This window comes from Coenobita brevimanus, chromosome 13 (assembly GCF_032717465.1).
Source record: "Coenobita brevimanus isolate Jiangsu-jjx chromosome 13, ASM3271746v2, whole genome shotgun sequence".
NCBI classification, from domain to species: domain Eukaryota; kingdom Metazoa; phylum Arthropoda; class Malacostraca; order Decapoda; family Coenobitidae; genus Coenobita; species Coenobita brevimanus.
In genome coordinates, this window is record NC_136966.1 from 56,439,687 (window position 1) to 56,461,719 (window position 22,033).

The 22,033-nt window shown below is 41.0% G+C and overlaps 2 protein-coding genes across 11 annotated transcripts in view; one reads left to right on the forward strand and one right to left on the reverse strand.

Moving 5' to 3' along the window:
• Window positions 1-5,739: 5,739 nt before the first annotated feature.
• Window positions 5,740-13,584, forward strand: LOC145416480 (glutathione S-transferase 1-like). The gene is made up of 4 exons (XM_080285439.1): window positions 5,740-5,808; window positions 11,258-11,469; window positions 12,735-12,876; window positions 13,137-13,584. Exons 2-4 carry the CDS (start codon window positions 11,267-11,269, stop codon window positions 13,446-13,448), a joined length of 657 nt encoding a protein of 218 aa, XP_080141565.1. The 5' UTR covers window positions 5,740-5,808; window positions 11,258-11,266; the 3' UTR covers window positions 13,449-13,584.
• A 91-nt stretch (window positions 13,585-13,675) lies between these two features.
• Window positions 13,676-22,033, reverse strand: part of LOC145414299 (serine/threonine-protein kinase MARK2-like) — a 197,145-nt gene continuing 188,787 nt past the window's right edge. For 9 of the 10 annotated variants that reach the window (XM_080283889.1, XM_080283890.1, XM_080283888.1 and 6 more), the window contains 3 exons: window positions 20,547-20,658; window positions 17,633-17,737; window positions 13,676-16,942 (listed from right to left, as the gene is read on the reverse strand). In XM_080283889.1, coding sequence (XP_080140015.1) covers window positions 16,829-16,942; window positions 17,633-17,737; window positions 20,547-20,658 — 331 coding nt within the window. In that variant the 3' untranslated portion in view covers window positions 13,676-16,828. Of the gene's footprint in view, window positions 16,943-17,631; window positions 17,738-20,510; window positions 20,659-22,033 lie in introns of those variants that run through there. The other variant, XM_080283902.1, reaches the window with a different exon arrangement.

The following is a 22,033-nucleotide window of genomic DNA, read 5'->3' on the forward strand; positions in this document are numbered from 1 at the left end:
TGAGGTGTGTATACGAGATATTATGTATAGGTAGAAGTTTCAGCCCAGACTCTGACAACCTGGGAAATGCGGTTGAATTCCCCGCCTGGGAGTGCTAAGCAAGGCCAGCTAACGAGCCTTGGCCCCACGTCACTCCCATGGCCATGCCTCCCGGAACGAAATTAACCAACCATCCACCTACTAACATTTCTTTGTTTGTTTGTTTATTTTGGGGGAATGGGCTAAAGGGTGGTACACCTTGCCCATGGGTGACCTGGGACTATGCAGGGCAGGGGCGCCCATCTTCCCTGAGCAGGACACATGCACCGACCGCATACCCTAAACGTGAGAGGGGAGGCAGTGTTTTGGTTATTGGTGGGTAGCCTGAAATCAAGGCTTTGGGGAATAAAATGCTATTCTCAACTCACTTGTCCGTAGGGGTGCTCCACTGGCTATTCCAATGAATGCCTCACATAGAGGATGAGACATTAATCCATTACGGTACTGCTGACTGCAGTAACTGGAAATGAACGTTAACACGACAACCAAACCCGAGACTATCCGTCCTGAACGAAGGTGATGACAGAGTGGCAGTCCTACCGATACTGTTCCTAAGTTCAGAAGAAGAAAAGGGCATTGCGAACACTTATATGACTAGATGACTGATTAATGAGAACGCCACCATAATGGTTACGCATTATCATGAATCTGTTATTAAAAAAATAAACAGGTACTGGTATTACAATTCAGTTACAGAATGCTTCAATCTACTGCGAATAACAGATGCTAAATATAAAGTACCAATGGAGTACCTACTGACAAGGGGCAGCAGTAAAACATAATTTTGTAGTTTCAAGACCCACCGTATTACTAGTTGTTATTAAAGAACTAGAAAGCTGTGAGATGCCAACATGAAGAAGACTGTGTTCTACAGTAATAACAATACTAGTATGTGAAGTAAACCTTGTGAGCTAAGCCTTGATCTAACTATGACATTACAACCCTGTGTGGTGCTACAGTATGGTGTTCTCCTTTATGATAGTCTGACGGTAGTATACTCAAAACTATCTCATCATCATCGCCATCGTCATAACACTACATCCCACCTAGGCAATGCTGTATGTCCCCCAGAACATGAAAAGGCCTAAGTTTGGAGAATAACAGTGCCTCCCAAAACGGACCAAACAGCAACTTGCTATAGGGTACATTCTGTTCCATACCTGCCTATTTCACTTCACAAATAACCTAACCACATTTTAATTATTCATTTTTTCTATATACAGTATCCATGTATACTCCCACGTACTCAACTGCTATTACCGGGTAAATACTGCCCCTCGTAAAAAATCAGAAAACTATCTGTCTATGTCTATCTTTAGTGTGTGTGTGTGTGTGTGTGTGTGTGTGTGTGTGTGTGTGTGTGTGTGTGTGTGTGTGTGTGTGTGTGTGTGTGTGTATAGTGGTTTTAAAGAGAGTGGCACTTACCCTCAGCCATCCCATTTGTTGACAAGTAGGGAACACGTGTGGGTTTGTTATATGGTTACTACCCAGCGTTGTAAATGGTTTCCTAGATTACATAAAACCATTACGTTTGTCATTCAGTTTAAAGTTACCTGAAAAGGAAAGAGGAAAAATGGGAGAACTAGGAAGAAAGAGGGCACACACATAAAAAGTGACAGGTCTGAAGACGAAGGAAGAAGTTGGCAACACTGCATCAAGTGAGTGGAAGATTGTCACCAACACCTGCCATCTGATTTTTCATTTCTCGCGATATCAAGCTTTTGATCAGAGACCGTAATAGTTAAGCACAGAAGCATTTTTGCCTTATCTCGTGAAGCCATTATCGGCAGGTACGGTATCACACGTGAATGCTTCTCCTTATCACCTGTCATACAGCTTAGTTTAACTCCCGTATAGCAGCAAGTTTGTCATGCAAGGAATCATGTTACTTTTTTTTTTAACATATATAATGACGGAAGGGGAAATAACGAGGGGGGAGGAGGTGGCATACTGGAGGGGAAACAAGGAGGGGGAGGGAAACAAGGAGGGGGAGGGGTGGCATACTGAAGGGGAAACATGGAGGGGAAGGGGTGGCGTACTGGAAGGGGAACAAGGAGGGGGATGGGGTGGCATACTGAAGGGGAAATGAGGAAGGGGTTGTATACTGGAGGGGAAACAAGGAGGGCAAGAGGTGGCATACTGAAGTGGAAACATGGAGGGGAAGGAGTGGCATACCGGAAGGAAGAGGGGGGCATACTGGAGAGATACGGGGAGGGGGTGGCATTGGTGTAACTGGAAGCATACATAACACGCAGTTCAGGGATCCTGCATTCAGCTCCCTAAATCAACCAAGAACGAAATATTAGGCGAAGGTCTCGTGAACAGATAAACTCCAGTCTGTTCGCATTTACCGTAAACTGAAAAGGGGCCCTGGATTTTTAAGAGTCGGTTGCGTGTCCTGGGTTCGTATCCTCGTCGGGTATGGAAGCCCCGTAGCATCTCTTCATTAGCGATTTATTTTGCTTATTAACCCTTGCTAGCCTCTTGATAATTAAAGCATTCTAATATCACCATACACTTCATAAATATCATACAAAATTATATTAACCGTCCAATCCAAAAATAAGTTGCTAAGGAAGTGATGCTAGGGAACCTCCTTAACCGGCGAGAATATTTGCTTGGTGTCTCTCTCTCTCTCTCTCTAATCTGGTCTAAAACTCTCTCCATCTTGAATGCTGAGAGGTAAAAATCTCTCACTAAAATGTAATGCTAATCATAAAGAAGTGTTATGGAAAGGAGGCAGAACCATAGTATATTTCCTCCACTGACCTGCATGAAGTTAGCAGCAAAATGACGAAAAATTTAGGGCAAGTCAAGGTAAAAGGACTATAATCATGCAACAAGCTCTCACTGAGTCCTGAGTAACTCTGGATAAATTGTATCTAACACCTCTTACTTAGCGATTTATTCTACTCATCCTCAGTATCATCTTATACGTTACTGGCATAATCTACGTAAATAAGTAACATACACGATAATATTATGGTGTTATATGTAAGCTAAATCACTAGGGAAGAGATGTTACGAGGTCTACAGAATGTTAAGGTGAAATAATACGCAAAATGAATCGCCAAGGAGGTGCTAAGAAGCCTCCTATAACACATGTAACAAAGCATATAATCCGGAGGTGTAAACGGATTACTGACTGCAATTATATATCCATGAACGTAACTCCTTCCCCTTACAAAGGCCCGTATTCGCCTCTTCCTTAGCGATTTATTTTTGGATATGGCTGGTTAATATCCTTTTGTACGTATTTAGGCAAAGTATGGCGATGCTTGAAGGATTTATGACACAGAATAGGACAGTAAGGTGTGGCAAAATAAATCGCTTGGGTAAAGGTGATAGGAAGCTTCGTTAACCGACAATGAGTAAGATGATGACGCGGGAAAAGTGCTATCATCCCACCCATCTCACCATGACAGTAATGCTGGCCCTCTCTTCACCTTCCACATCCTCTTTACCCACTTCAGTCCATCAAGCTCTTCTTATTACACAAGGGGTCTTTTGTTTCTGTGTGTGTGTGTGTGTGTGTGTGTGTGTGTGTGTGTGTGTGTGTGTGTGTGTGTGTGTGTGTGTGTGTGTGTGTGTGTGTGTGTGTGTGTGTGTGTGTGTGTGTGTGTGAATAATAAAATCCGACTGGCTCCGCGGCTGGTAGAAGGTTTTAGGGTCGGCCATAGATGAAGTAGTTTGATTCGGAAATGTCAAAGGTTAACGTCAATTTTGATCCGATTCAGACCAAACCTGGCGGAAGGGTTGAAGGTCAGGAAAAGATGAAGTCTGTTAATATTGAGAACAATCGGCTAATCGTCAAAATTACAGAGCAATGTGAAATATATACAGCTCTCCTTATTTTGTGTTAATTTCGATCTTTTATTCGGTTTAGGAGAAACTTTTCGTACAGGAGGGGTTAGGTAAAGCCTTAATTAACCACTTAAGTACTTGAAAGTCCTCCTAAAGTTGGATATAATCGTGTGGTGGCGTCATTGCACTGAAGGGTTAAACAATTGAGTAACAGACTGGCGAAAAATGTTATATAAATAATGCTGCTTACTCATGACGTTAAGTTTGGCTGGCTCTGTTCACCTTGATTATCCTCTTACCCACTTCACTCGTGACTTTTTTCTTTTTTAAAGCGAGAAACTGACCACTCTCGCATTCAACATCTGGAGTGGGGAGAATGTGTCATCCAACTGAAGTACCGGTTTGTCTACAGTTTGTTCTGCTTGCCTTAGATGACTCATCTGGAAGCAAGGCGGCGGGGATTTGATGAGGGTCGTTGACTCCAAAGCAGTGTATCCGACTTTTCACAGGCTTTATATTTTGTCCTGCTGGGTTCCAAAGCCCTCTTCATCCAGTAGCTGGATAGGATACCGGGTTAGTCGCCGACATTTCGACCCATGGACAGGTAGTACTGGATACATGGTTACCAGTAGCATGGATAACCTTGACCTGACTGGGGACACAACGCTATCCTTTTTTTTTTTTTTTTTTTTTTTTTTACGAGGTAATTTCATCTCTATTATATATATATATATATATATATATAAATATATATATATATATATATATAAATATATATATATATATATATATATATATATATATATATATATATATATATATATAATTCCCATCCAGATTAGTTGATGGCACTGTACTCAGATTAGAGGCTCTAACTATAAAATCTAATAAACCTCAGTCATATGGTTGGATTGAATTCTTAATTTAATTTTAGGAATGGAATTTTATGTTGCCATGATAATATGCACACTGGGAGGGGCTCAGTTCCGTCATGTAAGGCCACAGAACATACGACATCGGTGGGTACAAGAACAACTATGGTGATGGAACTGGGCATCTTCCACAACTTGAACACCAAGCCGTGGCTGCACACAGTTTGGACCTTCTTAGTTAGTCCTACCTGTAAAATCGACTCTTCAGTCTGACTACACGAAGATATCAACTGAACTGAATGGCTTAGGGATCTTCAAGTTGGAAAACACTGGCTATAATTCTTCCACCAAAAACCAGGCTACCACTTTCTCGATAAGTTTAATCTTTAGCTGTTGATCTTGCTTTGCTAAAAGCATTTGGCCAACTTTTTTCCTCAGACTTGACTTAGTCTCTTCTGTTCAATTATATTTATAAAATATTCTTGCTACCTCTAGACGAGTTTATTTACCTCAGGAGAAGCTTTTCGAATTGTAAAGGTTACGTGCATCCTTTACCAGCTTCCTCATCACAAGAGATCTCCCTCAATCCGTGTACTGCGGTGACTGACGGTATTTTCAACCCATTCTTGCTAATGTCTGAACATTTTATTCAACCTGGAAGTATCGGAAATGCCATAGAAACATCCACTTACGAAACACCGGCACCTCAGGGGAAACATCACCCAGATATAAAATACAGTAAAGGCCAAAATGTGATCCCATAACATTATGACCCCAATTAACTAGCGAGTTCTCACCCAAGACTGAAAAAGCTGTATCATCCCCTTCATACAGAGGTCCCCCCCTAAGCTGAACAAAACCAAACTTTGGGTTGCTATTCAAGGAGTTAAAAAAAAGAGGGGGGGGTCTTAGTCTGATTAAAATGTAAAACAGATTATCAGGTTGAAAAAGTAACAATAATTTTGCGGGTAGATGGCGCTGGTGCTTGTCGTGAGGGAGGTTAGATAAGTGGCAACCCAGGTGCGGACAATCCAGTCATCACCCAGCCTCCACCAAGGTCACGTAATCCCACACCTTACACCTCCACCGCCAGGTATTTACTTTACCGGTACTTTAGATGATACTGACACTTAATCTTCCAATTCAAAGTGACATTTCATATTACTGCCAGACTGCAAAATAGAGAATGCAGAGTATCTATTACCGGTAACAATTTCACGTTTTAATCTGGCATCCTTTAAGAGTTTCCAAGATTGTTTAACTACTTAAATCCAGTTACTTCTTTTATACTTTATTCTTCCTGTCTTCAACGATTTTGTTCAGCTTAGGAAGACGAATGTACACGGGTTATTGGAAATTTCTAACCTTGTCACTAAAAATGGTCTCTTCAGAGCTTTATAAAATTATCCATTTCAAGCAGGTTTTCGTTGTATAATTGTGCATACATAATTGTAAAATAAGCAGACAAAGAGGTACAACTGCCTACCCCCCTCCCCCCCATTCCTCTGGATCCACCACCGAGTCCCAGTCGCTCCAAACAGTATCTGAAAATTTTCCGTCTTTACATTCTGACACAACAGACGAAGTGTGTGAAAATACTCTCCAGTAACTTTCACTAATGTGTGTGATTCATGTTTATACCAATATACCATAACGAAGGAACCTGAATGCTCTCTGCCAAATATACAGTATATCAGTGCCCAGGGTAAACGAAGTGTCATTAATTCATATTTGAAATACTGACGAATTAGAATTTATATTTAATGATAGGCTAGTTATGAATCCGGCAATCCTATTATAAGCGTCATCTCTATTTTAACTGCAGCTAATTCCAAACTATTCAGATGAGTGACTCCCAAGCGCCTGAGCGTTAATAGTCACCAATTGCCTTTTGATGGTCGAGACAAGTTTAATATTCTGTTCTTGTGATGGCCAAGCGAATCTATTCACTACAGACGGACCCACAGACGCTTGTGAATATTAATACCGGCACCAGTAAATCTAGTATTCTATTCCCGTAAGACCACATTATTTTGTTCAGCTGAGTTATAGGAGCCTGAGAATGTTAAGGCTGGAATCAACATGTACGGTACATCGGGTATGGTGGGATTATCAGGAAATACCTGGCTGTGTTTAGTATCCGGCGACCGATAAATTACCGAGTGTCTGGTTGACCTTGGGTATTACCAGGCAGGACGACGGTGCTTTTCTACCTTCTTACCCCACATCCACATCCCTTACACCCACACCCCACACACTCCCACAACACACCCCAACCACCTCACCACCCACACCCCACATCACACCCCCAACCCAACCACGCACAACTCACCCCACACTTGCCCTTCACATGTCCTTGTGCGTGGTGTGTACCGTATATCCGTCCCTAATAGTGTCTGAATTTTCCATCCTTACATTCTGAAACAATGGACGAAGCTTTTGAAAATAACTGCCGGAAACTCTTCATGATTGTATGTCTGCTATTTATATCATTGCAGCATAACGAATTAACTATTATGCAGTTCACTAATAAAAAAATACAAAAACTCGTTCTGGAACAACGATCATTCTGAAACCATGTTTTTTTTTTTTTTTTCCCCTGAGCGTACGTGACTGCTGAGGCGTGTTCTCATTAGCACTGGAATGGATTCGTTGCACCTCTTCCTGTGCGACGTACTTCTGTATATTACACCCTTCTATTCCTTTGTATGTCCTTTATATCGTTTTACTACCAACAGCTTGCATCAATAACACTCATTCAACCAAGCCAGTGTTGCCCCATGAGAAGCGTAGGAGCCCGGGGCTAGGCAAGTTGGTCCTGAGATGAGTGACCGGCCTCACTCATCCCTGAGTGGCATTACGTGAGCAATAATCCCCAACCACCTCTTGGATATAAACCTGCACAGGCTCAGTCCGACTGGGGCACCTTAATTACCCACAAACCCACAAGGGGCCATAATTTGGTTACATCGTTACCATCCAGCGTAGTAAATGATTTCCTGGTGTACGGGAAACCATTTGACTTCTCACTTAAGTGTAGTCACCTGTAGGCATAAGGAATAGGAAAGAATGAAGGAAAGACTGGCAGAAGAGGAAAGAAGGAACGAAGGAAGAGAGGAAAGGGCGGGCAGCCGAAAGCAGCACTACATTGACTGAATGGATGGTGCACAGTCTCTACACTGTGGGATGGTGAGCGCCCCCACCTACCACTCACATCAGTAAAATACCTGGGAATATTTGAGGAGTAATGTGCAATATAACTCGTTAATGAAAAGGTATTAACGTAGTCTGCGAAGCCAACAAGAATACACACACACACACACACACACACACACACACACACACACGGTGAAGTTTATCGAAGCAAGCAAAATTTTTCGTTGGTTTTCCACTGTGATAACTGATAACTGATTGGACTACCTTATACAGCGTACAGTGCACGTTACATGAAGATATATTAAGCTATATGCTAAATAGTACCATACAGCTATTGGTAAATAGTAAATTAGCAGGAAGTAGGTAACATTAGTACGGGATGCAATGTATATAATAATGTGAGTGGTAAAGGTGTAAAGTGACTGACTGTAGGCTAGTGTTAATGCATAGTGTTTACATGACGTACACTGCTGTACCTAATATCCGTAACATGATTACTAAAGCCACATTTTCGTTTTAGACCACAGTTTTCTGGACCTACTTGATGCTTGCAAGAATGGTATTATACAAGCACCATCCTCAATGTGTTGCTATTGGCCTGAGGATCAAGTGAGCGGAGCCATGACGGAATCAACTATGTAAGCAGAGTGAATGGGATGAAAATACATCAATTTGGCTACAATATCGTCTTTATTACCGTACACGGTAGCTGTCTCTACGTCATTTAAAAGAAAATTTGACAACTCGCCAATGTGTCACTATCAGAATCATGAAAATGTGTTCTCATTAGACCATGAAGTGAAATACATGTGCAGCTTACCTTTTCAGTGAAAACTGTAATAACCGAATCCTGAAGGAATTACCGAGAAATAACTGTAAATATCGCTATTACATGATAATAATCCAGTCACAAAATGTGCATTTCTCTCCAGACATTGTCAATAATTCAGTCATAACTGATCTATTTTTTTTCAAATCCGTTTCAAAGATGTACGCTCTTCAAGATGGCAACTACATTTATATCACCGCCACATAATGTTGGCGTCATTTGTGCGAAATTGTTTAACATAATATTCAGCTTTTACTTGTCGGCGGTCTTTGCCGTATCAGTTTACCCCGGGCACGGGACGTTCCTGTCAGTCCTTGATGCCCATTGCTACCGTGCATCCTTTGTACGCAGAAATAGGTAACCTGGGCCTGGTTCTGGGACAGGAACGCTTAAAGCCAGTCCTCACTGGCCTCTGCAACTTTCACACCAGAACAGCCATGAGACATCTCGATCGGTCTGAAAGCCTCACGATATATGCGGTTTTAGGTAATATTGGGTAATAAATAATTAAACAATAATTAATTACCGTACCTGACAAACAGGCGCGGCCTTTCCTTAATTTCTATTGAAACTAGTCTTTCACAGGTTAGGCTACTTGTTATGCTTCGCTGTTTACCACAGATACAGGGCATTTTAATTTTATTTAACCAGTGAAGTGTCAAGACTTGTTTATGTCACACGCCGTCACCCCGAAAAGTTAGGCCCGTATTCTCTTCGGTTGAGGAAGCTTACTGACACCTCGTCCTTAGTTATTTATTTTCGGGTACGTCTCGTCAATATAATTTTGTACGTTATTTAAGCATAGATGCAGATCATGGAAGTTTTTACCTTACCTAGAAGAAGGAAGAAGATGTAATAAACAAACTAAATCTCTTAAGAAAATGTAGGGTGAAAGACTGACGAAGAGTGTATGTGAGTGAGGTGGAGGGGGGAAGAGGGAGGGGGAGGCCGAGGATGAGATGGAGGGATGGGGTGGAGAGGTATATGAGAGAAGGGGGTGTGAGTTGGGAGCAAGGCAGTGAAATGGCGGGGGACAGGGCGACTTGGAGGCGATTTGTTTGTGGCCACCCCAAACGGGATTGAGGCGTCTGGCAATAGATAGATAGAAAATGTATTAAGGTCCTTCGTAAACTTAGGAGAATACCGGCCCTAGAGCGAACTTGCTGCCAACCTGCAGACGCACGTCTTACTTCTGGCGTAATTCAGATACTCTGCTATTAGGTTTGGACAGATTAATTAGGTTTTGTAAGTTCAGAATCGACTGGGATTTGGCCAGGTATTGCGGCTAAAGTGGAAATCCTAGGTCGTTGAAATCAAGCAGGGTCTGCAGGTTGAAGCCCCCACTTAGTGCAAGTTTGGTTAGGACAGACTGGATCGTTAGATTTCCAATGGATTTGAATAATTTTGATTCACTGATGAGTGATGCGTCCCATCGGCAAGATCGTGGGTAATCAGCGCGTCCAGTCGGTTTCAGGCTGCCACGGACAGTCGAAACTCAAAACTTAACTGTGTTGCATGTGTACCAAAATTATATCCTTCAGACCCGTGAGCTGGGAAGAATAATGTTGGAATCGCCGCGTCCGTTTGGCAAAGAAATTTTAATGTCAGGCATGAGAAAATCAGTGGCGAGGAGACTGAGGAAAAGCACCATCATCTTTTTTTTTTTTTTTTTTTTTTGAGACGGCAAAAGAGCCTGAGAGGAGAGATTCGAAAGATGTGAAGTTATTGGAGATGTTTTGACAAGATGCCTGAGGATGCCGGCTGCGTCTGCTGATTCTTAATGGGAGAACGAATTACGGTCCGTGCTCGAAAAGGATACATAAAGATATAATTATATAAAAATTAAATATACCTGGCGACGCAAAAAAAAAAAAAAAAAATGAAAAAAAGAACAGCGGGAGGGACGGAAGGAAGCATAAGACAAGAAAACACCAATACAAAACGAAAAGGGCGGACAGGCCGCAGAGAACAACGGAAAACACACAAAATAGTAACTCACCCTGCAGATGAAGTAGAACAAGATGATCTAGAGAACTTCAAGCAAGCAGGGTCACTGCAGGGGAAGCGAAAAGATCATAAACAAGAACAACACAAGGTAAATAGGAGCGAATCCAGCGTGGCGACTTATCATTCGCTCGATTTTCTCAGTAGCGTGGTAAACAAACGACAATCGCTTTGCGGTATTCATAAATGATAGAGTCAATCGCCGTAGCAAATGAATATTATAATTCGTTTTATATTGTATTTTACTTTAATATTCATCCTAGTTTGGTTGTGAGCTGATTAGTTAACTGTAGTGGAGACAAGGATAAACATGCAATCTTACACACACCTGTATGATTATAAATGTAACGTCCACTACATTACTACCACTACTACCTTATTACTTCCCTTTCCATGGAGTAATAAAATTAGTCTAATTTCAAACAAATGACACTGATGACAAGCATTAGTTTAAGTTGCAGCAGATACACCAGCTTGATTTCTACGGGGATAGAAGCAGGGGAGATGACAAGACGTCCTAAATCATATCTACTAATCATGACTTTTTCTACAGCTCAGAAAAATGACGACGTGCGATTTCTACTACCTCTTGCTTTCCCCACCCTGTCGGTCTGTTATGCTCACAGCCAAGGCAGTGGGGGTGAAGCTCAACCTGAAGAAAGTGGACATCTTCAAGGGGGAGCAGATGAAACCAGAGTTTATTGCCATTAACCCCCAGCACTGCATCCCAACACTCGTTGATGGTGACTTGGTTTTGTGGGAGAGGTGCGTTGCAATAAATAGTACGAGTACATTCCTAGTGGAGGTTGACTGATGGGAATAACTAAGGGAGTGCTCATAGGACATCCTCCAGTCCTGCAACCAAAGGTTAGAAGGCAAGGTGGTCAGAGGTAGTGCCAATAGTGCTCATGAGGCATCAGAGTGACTTCAGCAGCTTATGTACAGCTGACACCGTGGCAGAAGTCCTGCAACACCAAATATTTTGCTGGCAGGCCTTGCTTTTCATGCAGCCCTATGCCATGAGATGATGACGAGGATTTACCGGGACTGAATGACAAATGGTTCCTTTCATTGCCTGGGGCAGGGAACAGTATAATTAGAAATTCATTACAACAGCTGTAACCAATTTGCCCCCAGATCCATTGTCATATCACTCGTTCATACAATCAGTCCTGACTTGAGATAGCTGTAATATGTTTCAGTGTAGACATAGCATTATTAGCTAAACAGTAATGTATGAATGTGTTGGGCATCATCATTTGCCCATTTCATTGCAGGGCATTATGGGATTAGACACTCTAGTATAATATAAATAATCATCCAGCTAGGTGCAGGTAAATCGCCTTTTTTCATACATTCCATCTCCCGTCACCTTGAGCCCTACACCTGCACAGCACTCTGTCCTTGTAAGAAGTCTTAAATCCTCACAGGTGCAAGTTCTGTATTATTAATCATCTGTCCTCTTTACAAGTAGACACATTGTAGGCTTGATGAGTTTCGTGTGGTGTACTGGTTGACAATCAGTTTCATTAAGATAATATTATGTCCCTACCTTGCACCACACTGGGCTGATATGCCATACCCAATCCACAGGGACAGAGTGCCAAAATACTATCATTACAAAAATGCTACCCATTACAGCTTTCTAATATTATCATTTTGTCATCAGTAAACCTTAATTGCTGTTTCTTTTCTTTGCCTCATCTACTTAATTTGATCAAAGCTTCAGTAGGCAACACACGATATATTTTAAAATACATTTTTCACTCTAACTGAGCTTGTCCAGTTTTGCTAATACTGCTCCATTTTCCAGCACATTGCCTAATTCAACAGTAACACCAGTAAGTGAAAAGAGAAGTCATGTTGTAAAGTCTACATGAAACTTCAACCCCTGTTTCTTGGTTTGAACTTTTTTTTTTTTTTTTTTTTTTTTTTAAAGTAGGTATTATCCTAGTTATGACCAAACATAATTTTTACCTACTTAGCACTACCTAAACACTTTCTTTTTTGTGATACTCTCTACACTACAGCCGGCCAATCTGCAACTACTTGGCCTCCAAATACGGCAAGGATGACTCCCTCTTCCCTAACGATCCCAGGAAGAGAGCAGAGGTGGAAAGACTGCATTATTTTGACATGGGAACGCTTTTCTTCCGCTTTGGCGAGTATGTGGTGAGTAGTTGGCTTCCTTCTAACCTAGCCCTAATACTGTATTGGTAGGAGTTCTAAAGTGGATGGCTGTACTCCCAAATATTATCAGATTTTACTTTGTGCATTCCTGTATTTCCAGTCCATCAAGGTAGCTATTTTGGGAAAGCCGTTCATGCAGCAGATCAATAGCAAAAGTTTTCTTCATATGTGCATTTCTAAGGTACAGTAGTTACAAATGTGGTACAAATTCTTCCATATTATCTTGTATTATTTTGCAACAGTTTCCAGTTTTGTTCAGAGGAGAGAAGAGCTTCAACCCTGAAAAGCTAGAGAAACTCCATGAGGCTCTGGGATGGCTCAACACATGGCTGGCTGGTCACGACTTTGCTGTGGGGAACATCATCACTGTGGCAGACCATTCACTCTCTGCTACGGTCTCCACCTTCAAGGTAGCCGGGATTGACCTTGACCGCCACCCGAACGTTGTGGCGTGGTTGAAGAGGTGTGAGGCCAACATGCCAGGCTACGATGAGATCAACACTGCTGGTGCAGAAGAATGGGGCCAGATGTTCAGGAGTAGATGCAACTTGTAAGCTCTTGTTGGATCAGTCCTGAGATGCAACTTGTAAGCTGTTGCTGGTTCAGTCTTGAGGTGCAATTTAACAGGCCATTGCGGGACTGATCTTGGCTGACATGCAGTAACAATTCTTGAATTACAAAATAAAGCAACCAAACAACTGCTTTTTTACTGTCCAAGATTTGTAACACAATACAATCACTTATCTATACACTACATATAAAAATGTTAGTAAATAGAAAATAATCATAAAATATTTTATTGTAAAACATTATAAAGGAAACAAGTGATTTGTTGATATAGCTGGAGGTTGTAGCCTAAAGTTCAGTCTGATCGAACTGCTCTGTCTGCAACCAGTGATTTGTCCTACGTTTAAGATACTGCAAAGGGTATACATATGTAACGATAATAATTACAGTGATTTTTGAGAGTATGTACAGTACATTGAAAACAGTCTTACTGAGAGTTAATAGCCTGGGCAATATAGTGATTACTTCCACCATTGTATACTTGGGCTTTTATACCTGCACACTGGTCTAACGGATAGGCAAACTGCTTAACTTCGCTCCATGTGAACATGATCTAACCAGAATTCACATAACTGACTTGTATGGGTAAGTGAGAAATCATTCTAGCACTGAGATCATGGCAATTTAAAGCAAAACATAGACTTTACATTCCATCTGATGACTGCTGTGGGTTGGTTTCTTGGCTGCACATCTGGGGAAGGCTATAAAGCATTTACTCAAACTTTATGAAGATCCCTAACTCCTTTCTGCTTGGTTGACAGCTAATTGCAGTCTGAGTGGGGATCTGACTTTACCAGTAAACAAGACGACTCCTTACTAAGGCTCATTGAATTTCATGTAACTATGACATAAATTGTGAATGACCAAGTTCCATCAGGTGAAAACAAATGCTACACTGTGATTCAGTTGACAAGGATCAGTAATTACCAATGTACAAATAATGCAACCTCATACGGTACTGCAATGCTAACCAAAGTTCACCAACAACTGCCGTCATATAATGATATTGTTAGAGCCTTTTCTGCTGATAAGGAATGTAAATAAACTCAAATTTATGTGAACTGTCACTGTATTTCAAGGGCTACTAGTTGAGTATGTACACAGGTAGTTACAGGAATGAACATATGCAGCAGCATTATTAAATAAACCTTGTTAAAAAATTGATAAATCCAAGAAGAAAGATCGTCTTTTGCGGTTGTTGAGGTGACCATGGTGGGGTGGGCGCTGTGACCAGGCCTGAGTACCAACAGGTTCATGAGACTTTATTTGTAAAAATTCACCTTTATTTGATTTGGTCTGCCATACAAAAAACCCCAATATTGCTCAGGTTACCAGCAGTATAATGCCTGGTATGGAATAATTTTCATCTGATTTTGGAAGGAAATGATAAAACCAAAGGTTTTGCTGGGAAAAACTGTTGCTATATGGTCCATACATTATCATTTCATGAGTTTATTAAACAGTAGCAGCTATAAATTTACATGATTATAATCCCCAAAAGAAGTTTTTAAAATCAATGACCTAACTGCCACCACTAGAACGTCTAACCAAGATGAAAAATGATTATAGCAATTTCAAAATAAAATGACAATGACAATGCAGGGTAAATATATCTACACAATGAATGAGAAATAAAAGCAGAATATGAACATGAAACCTCCAGATCCTCAGGCCTACATCAAGCAGGGGAGGCTGAAGGCTCAAAGTCACATGAGGGAGGAGATGAGACAAGGGGAGGTGGAGAGAGAAAAGGAAGAAAGGGGGAGGGGAGAGAGAAACTGACGAAACGGGGAGGGGACAGAATGCACAGGAGGGAGCTTCAAAAGAAATAATTAGCTCAAGGTGCTTTGGAGATGAAGTAAGCAATGAATCACAGGAAGAGATGATTATTGGTATGCAATAATAGTAAAGAAATAAAAATAAAAATCAAGAATGGTATCGATGTATGACCAATCAAAAAGACTACATCATTTACAACAAGGGGTCTGTAAATATACATGGCTAGGTGGGGCATATGGCAGAAAAAAAAAAAAATTAGAAAAAAAATATCTCGACAGTTGGCTCAAACTCGCAACGCACTACTCCTCAATAAGTTTATATAACCCAGGCACAACAGAAGTGAAGTCCCAGTCTTTGGTTTCTACAGAAGTGGGTGGGTCAACTGGGAGTGAAGCTCTGCTCATGCTACACGTCGCACACTAGAGTTCTGTAACCAGGATTAGGGTTATGTTCGCAGTCAGCTAGTGACCAAATCTTTACAATACTGTACATATCAATATTCAAATCACCAACTTCATCCTATAGGTTATACATAACAAAACTGGGCAACTTTTAATTTTGTAGTCCTACAGCCAAAGTATTTACACAAGAAAACAAGGTCAACAGTTGGGTTGGGACCTCTTACTGATCTGCTTGCGAGTGCAACACATAGGGATGAGAAGGTCCCAGGTGAGGTGAGGCTGACACAGGAGGATACATGATATGGTGGGTCTGGCCTCACTGGTTGCGTGGCCCAGTGTTGACGTTCCGCCACACCACCCTGGCCAGTGTTGTGATGCTCCACCACACTACCATAAGCTCAGTTATGGTGTGCCACCACATTACCACAACCACTCCACCTGGCCAGTGCTGCTGCACCCCAGTAAGTACTAAGACACTTAGTTGAAGTTCTTCACAAATTCTTCAAATACGTTTCATTTCAGGTATCACACTTTGCTACCAGCAACTGATTCATGATATACATATATATGCATTTATATATTATGTCTGTATAATATATAACACTATATATAGGTATATCACAGATAGATATAGTTTTCATTCACAGGTTAAAGAGTCAAGAAAGCTTAGTTCATTATATGCAAACAAGTCCTGTGGCCATGATTAATTCCTCAAGGCAAGTGTATTGGGAGCAGCGAAGGTCCACAGTGCACCTGGAGAGGGAGGGTAGGAAGCCGACAAGCCCAAGGTGCTTTACGAGAGGCCTGGGAACGTTTCCATGGATGAGCTTCTTAATTAAATTTCAGGTGAGCTTGGTAGAGGGCCTGATAAAACAAGTCCAGGTCAGAGCACAAAAATGCATATTGAAAACACCTCCGAAACTATCTGTGCCAACATTTCTTGTAAATACTTTTAATATCATAAAGTTTCTACATTAACGCATAACAAAAAGAATTCAGATGGATGTTAGGCACATTTCGGAATATGTTTTAATTCCCTGAATCTTTTAACAAAATTGTGTGACCCAGACACATCACTGGTCAGACACCTCTGATTTTGACCTGAAGAGAAGAACTCACACTTAGGCTGTGTGGTGCCCAAGTGGGACTTCCACTAGAGAATCTCCTAATTCAAAGTCTCCTTGTAGTCACAGTTTTAGTTCATTGGCAATCTTGCTGGCAATGTTCTTAAACCCAATGGATGTTCCTGATATCCTCTTGAACCGAACACCATTCAAGCTAAGTCTTGGCAACTTACACACCTGGTAAAGAAATAACATATATAAGACAATAATAATTAACTGAGTACTGTTACTAAGTACAGTATTAAGAACTATGTTAAGCTCTAATAAATCAAAGCATCTTGGCTTTCCTACTTTCTTCCTTGGGATAGGAGAGCAACAATTTACCTACTATGTGTGTGTTGTAAAAGACTATAAAGAGTGAGAATAGATGCTGGGCACCTGTCATTTGACTGGCACAAGAATATAGTATCACCACCTCCAAGAACTTGTGTTGCAACTAGCTCAGTATTTCCTATAATATAAAAGGTGGGCACAAAATACATGGGACTTCTTTTCCCTCTAAATGGCTAGTTATTACGGAGGCTTTAGGGCAAAACTAAACATTCACAAAGCATATGTTATCCCTACTCTTTCCTTTACACCACCTTTCACAACTGCACTTTAAAAAGGGCCCTATAATAAGAACTGAGAGCAAGCTTTTAAGTGTGCCTCTCATATCTGAACCATATTTTTGGAACTTTTGTAATGGTTAAATCTATCAGCTTGCATTCCACATTACAAAGCGTAGCATGCAATGACAGAAATGTCAGATTTATCATCATCATCACGTGCTTCTGAAGTTATCACTATAAACTAGGGACCTGTCCACACCTTCAGGCACTCTGTTTTAATAATAAAGCTGAAAGAGGCAGTAAGAGACCAACCCACCTCAATCTCCCACTGCACTAAGGAGTCTGTGTTGGGGTCTCCATGGACACAGAGAAGCAAGAACTTTTCTCGCTGCTCATAATCACAGTTGTTTGCATCTAACACCTGGAACAGAAGGGAGAATTGCACAACCATAAATTACTACAAGTACAAATCTGACCATTTGTATGTTAATTCTAACTTCCCATGCTTTCATTAGAATATCACTCAAGCAAATCATTTTGATGCAAAAAGTTAACAATGCCAAAACAAAATATGTAAATTACTCATTCTGAAATCACACTTACAGTACAAATACAAGACACTGTCCTGATACAGAAGCTATCTCTCTACAGTCAGGCTAGTCCAACAAAACATAACAAGATTTGGGACCTTCTGCTAAGGAATTACATGCAAAAAATAAATATGACCATGTATCAGGCCAATGAATTAAATTATGTACCTTCATAAGAAATTAAAGACCATGCATATGCAATGATTTAAAAATATAACTGACCAAAGGCACAATTCCAAAAATTTTCAACACTTTACTGATAATACACCCATCTAACAGCCTGCTTTACTTTCCTCATAACCTTATTTGACAGTAAACAATGTGAAATGTCAGAGGAAACAATCAAAACTCAAAGAAAAAGAGGGTAACAGAACATGAGAGGATGCCTCGTCAAAAATTGGATTAGCTCTCTTGATGCAGAAGCCACTGTAGAAAATAAAGTCAAATGGGGCGCAGAAAACTCAAGACAAAAAACAATGGATCAGTTCTTCACGTGATATCAAACGCTCTAAGTTGAAGCGGAGCCACAGGCCAAAAAAATCAGCTGTGGTGGTTAGCTTTATAACACTGGGAAGTGAAAGAAACTCATATACGGGTTGTAAGAGGTTGGGCTCCGAGGCTGTCCAACACTGTGACCTATTGGAGGGACTTTGCCTAATGGAGGTAGAGTTGGGAAGGGGGCATGGGGGGATGGGGTGGGGTGGGGTGGGGAATGAAGGAAGGAGGGTGTCTAAGGGGGAGAATGACAGGGTGGGATAGAGATCAAGAAGAGAAATACGAGAAACCACAGACAGGATGGGACAGAATCCATGAAGAGATATATGAGGGGGGATGGGGGGAGAAAGGGAGGAATGAAGAAGAAATATGAGAGGATAAAGATGGCACTGTATGATAGGATGGAAAAACAGCCAAAAAGAGAAGTTGAAGCAGAAAGAGACTGGATAAGATAAAGATGAGATATGAAAGGCAAGGCATTAATACAAGAAAAGACAAGGATGGAAATATTAGTGGAAATAGAGGATGACCAATGATGCCGTCTTGTTGTTATGGACTCAGACCCAGCTGAAGATGAACTTGGTGGCCTGTTGGCAGAAGCTGCCCTTCCCCTGTGATTCACTAACCTCCTTTTGGAGGATAGGGGAGTTGAAGGAGCAGTGGGGCTCCAAGTATATCAGTGCCACTGCATGAATGCATCCCTCTGCAGCATTAATGACAATGTTACCAATCATGATGTGGATCATGTATGATTTGTGGCAAAAGAGACTGACAACAGTATATATGACAGGAGAACAGACAAAGGCATTAAGGTCTGTGTTGATTATGTCATGGTCAATGGGAAACTGAAGGAAACAAAAGGAATGAAACTTGGAGTAGGTAGCAATCTGTAAGAAAATAAGAATTAAGAAACAATACTGATGTTAAAACTGTTACGTGCAGAGACAAGAGACGAAGAAGAGTGGGCCCGGTGTGAATAACAGAGTCTGAGAGAGAATTGGGACTGAGTACTTATGTGAGACACCAAGGGAGAAAAAATGACATAAAAATATATTAAATGTGAAAACTTACAAAACTTCTTATTCATTCATCATCTAATGAAAAAGTTAGAATACTCATGTAACTACAGGTGAGGGTAACTACTGAGAGGGGATTCATGAGAATTCTTAAGGCTAAGGTTGGGAGTTAAGTGGAGTGAGTGTCAAGGAAGAGTTTTGTATGGAGAATGTGAAAATTTGCAGAAATATGAGGCACACGCACTAGGAAATCCAAGACAAACAGAGCTCAAGTGGGAGTTTCAAGAGGTACTACAGGATAAAACTAACATATGAGAGTAACTTCAAGAGACACTGGAGGATACAAATAAGCCCTGAGGGTAATATGAAGACAGGAGTATCACGTATGAGGCAAAGATGAGAGAAGAGACATACACTAAAGAAAATGGATAACCAGCAGAGATGCAATGAAGTGTATGGACAGAAGAAGGCAGAGGTTGTGGGATATAATGAAGGAGCAAGAGTACAGCAAAGACCAGATAAAGAGAAAAATACTTTCAAAGCAGCAGAGTGGAGGAGAGAAGTATTGAAGGAATTACAGTAGTGATGAAACGAAATGAGGTCAGGCAAGGGCAGTTACCAAATGTAAAAGGGCAAACTGAAGGAATAAGGGCAGTAAAGTGAGGTACTAAAGTGTACTGAAGGAAAATGGAAAGTGATCGAAGTTTGTGAGAAGCAGCAAAGAAGGAAGAATAATGAATAATAACAGTACCGAATACTATGGTGCTAGAATGAGAGGCAAGCCAGTATGATAAAAGAGGAAGCAGCAAAGGAGAGTAGATGTAATATGAAGTACTGAAGGTATGGCAGTGACAAGTGAGCCAGTCAAACAAATTGGAGCAACAGTAGAGAGTAGACATACAGTAATGTGAAGTACTGAAGAAGCATTAGTGAGGAGCTGGGACGGAGGAAGACAAGTGAGGGCCCGTGGTGACAAGGGGATGGGAGGGTGGGGCGTGGTGGGATGATGGTCGTGGGGTGGAGGCAACTTGAGGGAGATAGCTGCTAGCATGAAGACAGTGTGTTAAAGCAGGACATGCAGGGGTTGGATTACTTGTCGTTGCTATTCATGGTGCTGGGGTTGGTCTACCTTGCGAATCTCGGCCATGATGTCATTGGGGTCACGCGAGGATGTGGTTTTCATGCTCCAGGTGAAGCGCAAAGACCGAGGCTTCACTTGCTCATCATTATTCACCGAGGGGCTGTTGGGGAGGAGATAAATAACTAAAGCTCTGGCATATTCATAAGTTTAGGTCACAAAACTTATCACCACATACAAGGCACAACAATATTCACATAAATCACATCCCCAACCTATCACCACACACATGACAACATTCACATACATCACATTCATGCCAGAGAAGAGTTGCAATCATCAGTACCTTAACATCCACCTCAATCTGGGGATTATTTTATGCTTTACATTTGCTTGTGACAGACAATTTACTGGCCTCTGGTTTTTTCACTTGGGGGGTTAGATATACCCTTAATTAACCTTGACCCCTGCACTGCAGAATGTTACCCCAAATCTGAATAAAATGATCAAGCAATAACAGGAGTAAAGTACTTCACTGGAGAGATGAAGGCTAATATAATCTGGTTTCTATAGTATTACAGAATGGGGGGCCTTTATTATTATAAGGAACAAGGGCAATAGTTCCAGGTACTAACATTATGTTATGCACTTCACTTATATTTATGATACTGTCTCCAGGTTCCTTGATTATTTCTATTATTCTTTCTTAACACTTTCGAAAATACACATAAAAACTGAAGAAGGTTCACAGCATAACATCACCAATTATTATTCATGAAAGTTTTATATATATATACAGTATATAAATAAATAATGGAAACTTATTAAACTACTTTCTTTACTTATCTACAGATATTCTCTTAAACTACACACATTCTTCTCTAAATACAGTAGCTGCTATTACCTCTTTCAGTATGAAATAATTTAGAAAGGCCTCTCACACTGAAAGAGCTAGCAATAATCTCCAGTTCTTTGTGTTCTACCTTTTTTTATTATTATTCTTGCTACCATCTGATTATTTTGCACAAGATACTTGTACTGAAGGGGGTCAAACCACCTATTATTTCAGTACAGTATCTAATCATCTTTCTCACTTCAAACCAAACACACCTCTCTCTCACCTCACACCAAACATACCACTCCCTCTCACCACACACCAAATACACCTTTCTCTTCTCATACACCAAACACACATCCCAGCTAACACCAAACACACTCCAAGCCTTCAGCCACATACCTCTCATCTCACAACAACCTAATGGCCTTTCATCCATTCATGTCATCCAAACATATAATAATTCATTATCATCCTGACCTCTTTCCCACCTAAGGATGAGGTGAAGCAGGATCCAGAAAGCAAAGAGGAAGCCCAACAAAGGAATTTATGACATCATGCCCTGTGAAATGGGCCAGACACTCAATCACTCACCATCTTGGGCCCTGGAATTCTGGCTTCATCTCACAAGCCTAACTATCTGTACATATTTTCTGACATATTCTTTAGTGGTAGGTGGAGGCACTCACCATCCACTCACTTG

Excerpts from the sequence above, each read along its gene's own strand:
- LOC145416480 (XM_080285439.1), top strand. The coding sequence starts at position 11,267 with ATGACGACGTGCGATTTCTACTACCTCTTGCTTTCCCCACCCTGTCGG. Across the intron at positions 11,470-12,734 it reads GACTTGGTTTTGTGGGAGAG|CCGGCCAATCTGCAACTACT; the intron begins GTGCGTTGCAAT and ends TCTACACTACAG. Across the intron at positions 12,877-13,136 it reads TCCGCTTTGGCGAGTATGTG|TTTCCAGTTTTGTTCAGAGG; the intron begins GTGAGTAGTTGG and ends ATTTTGCAACAG.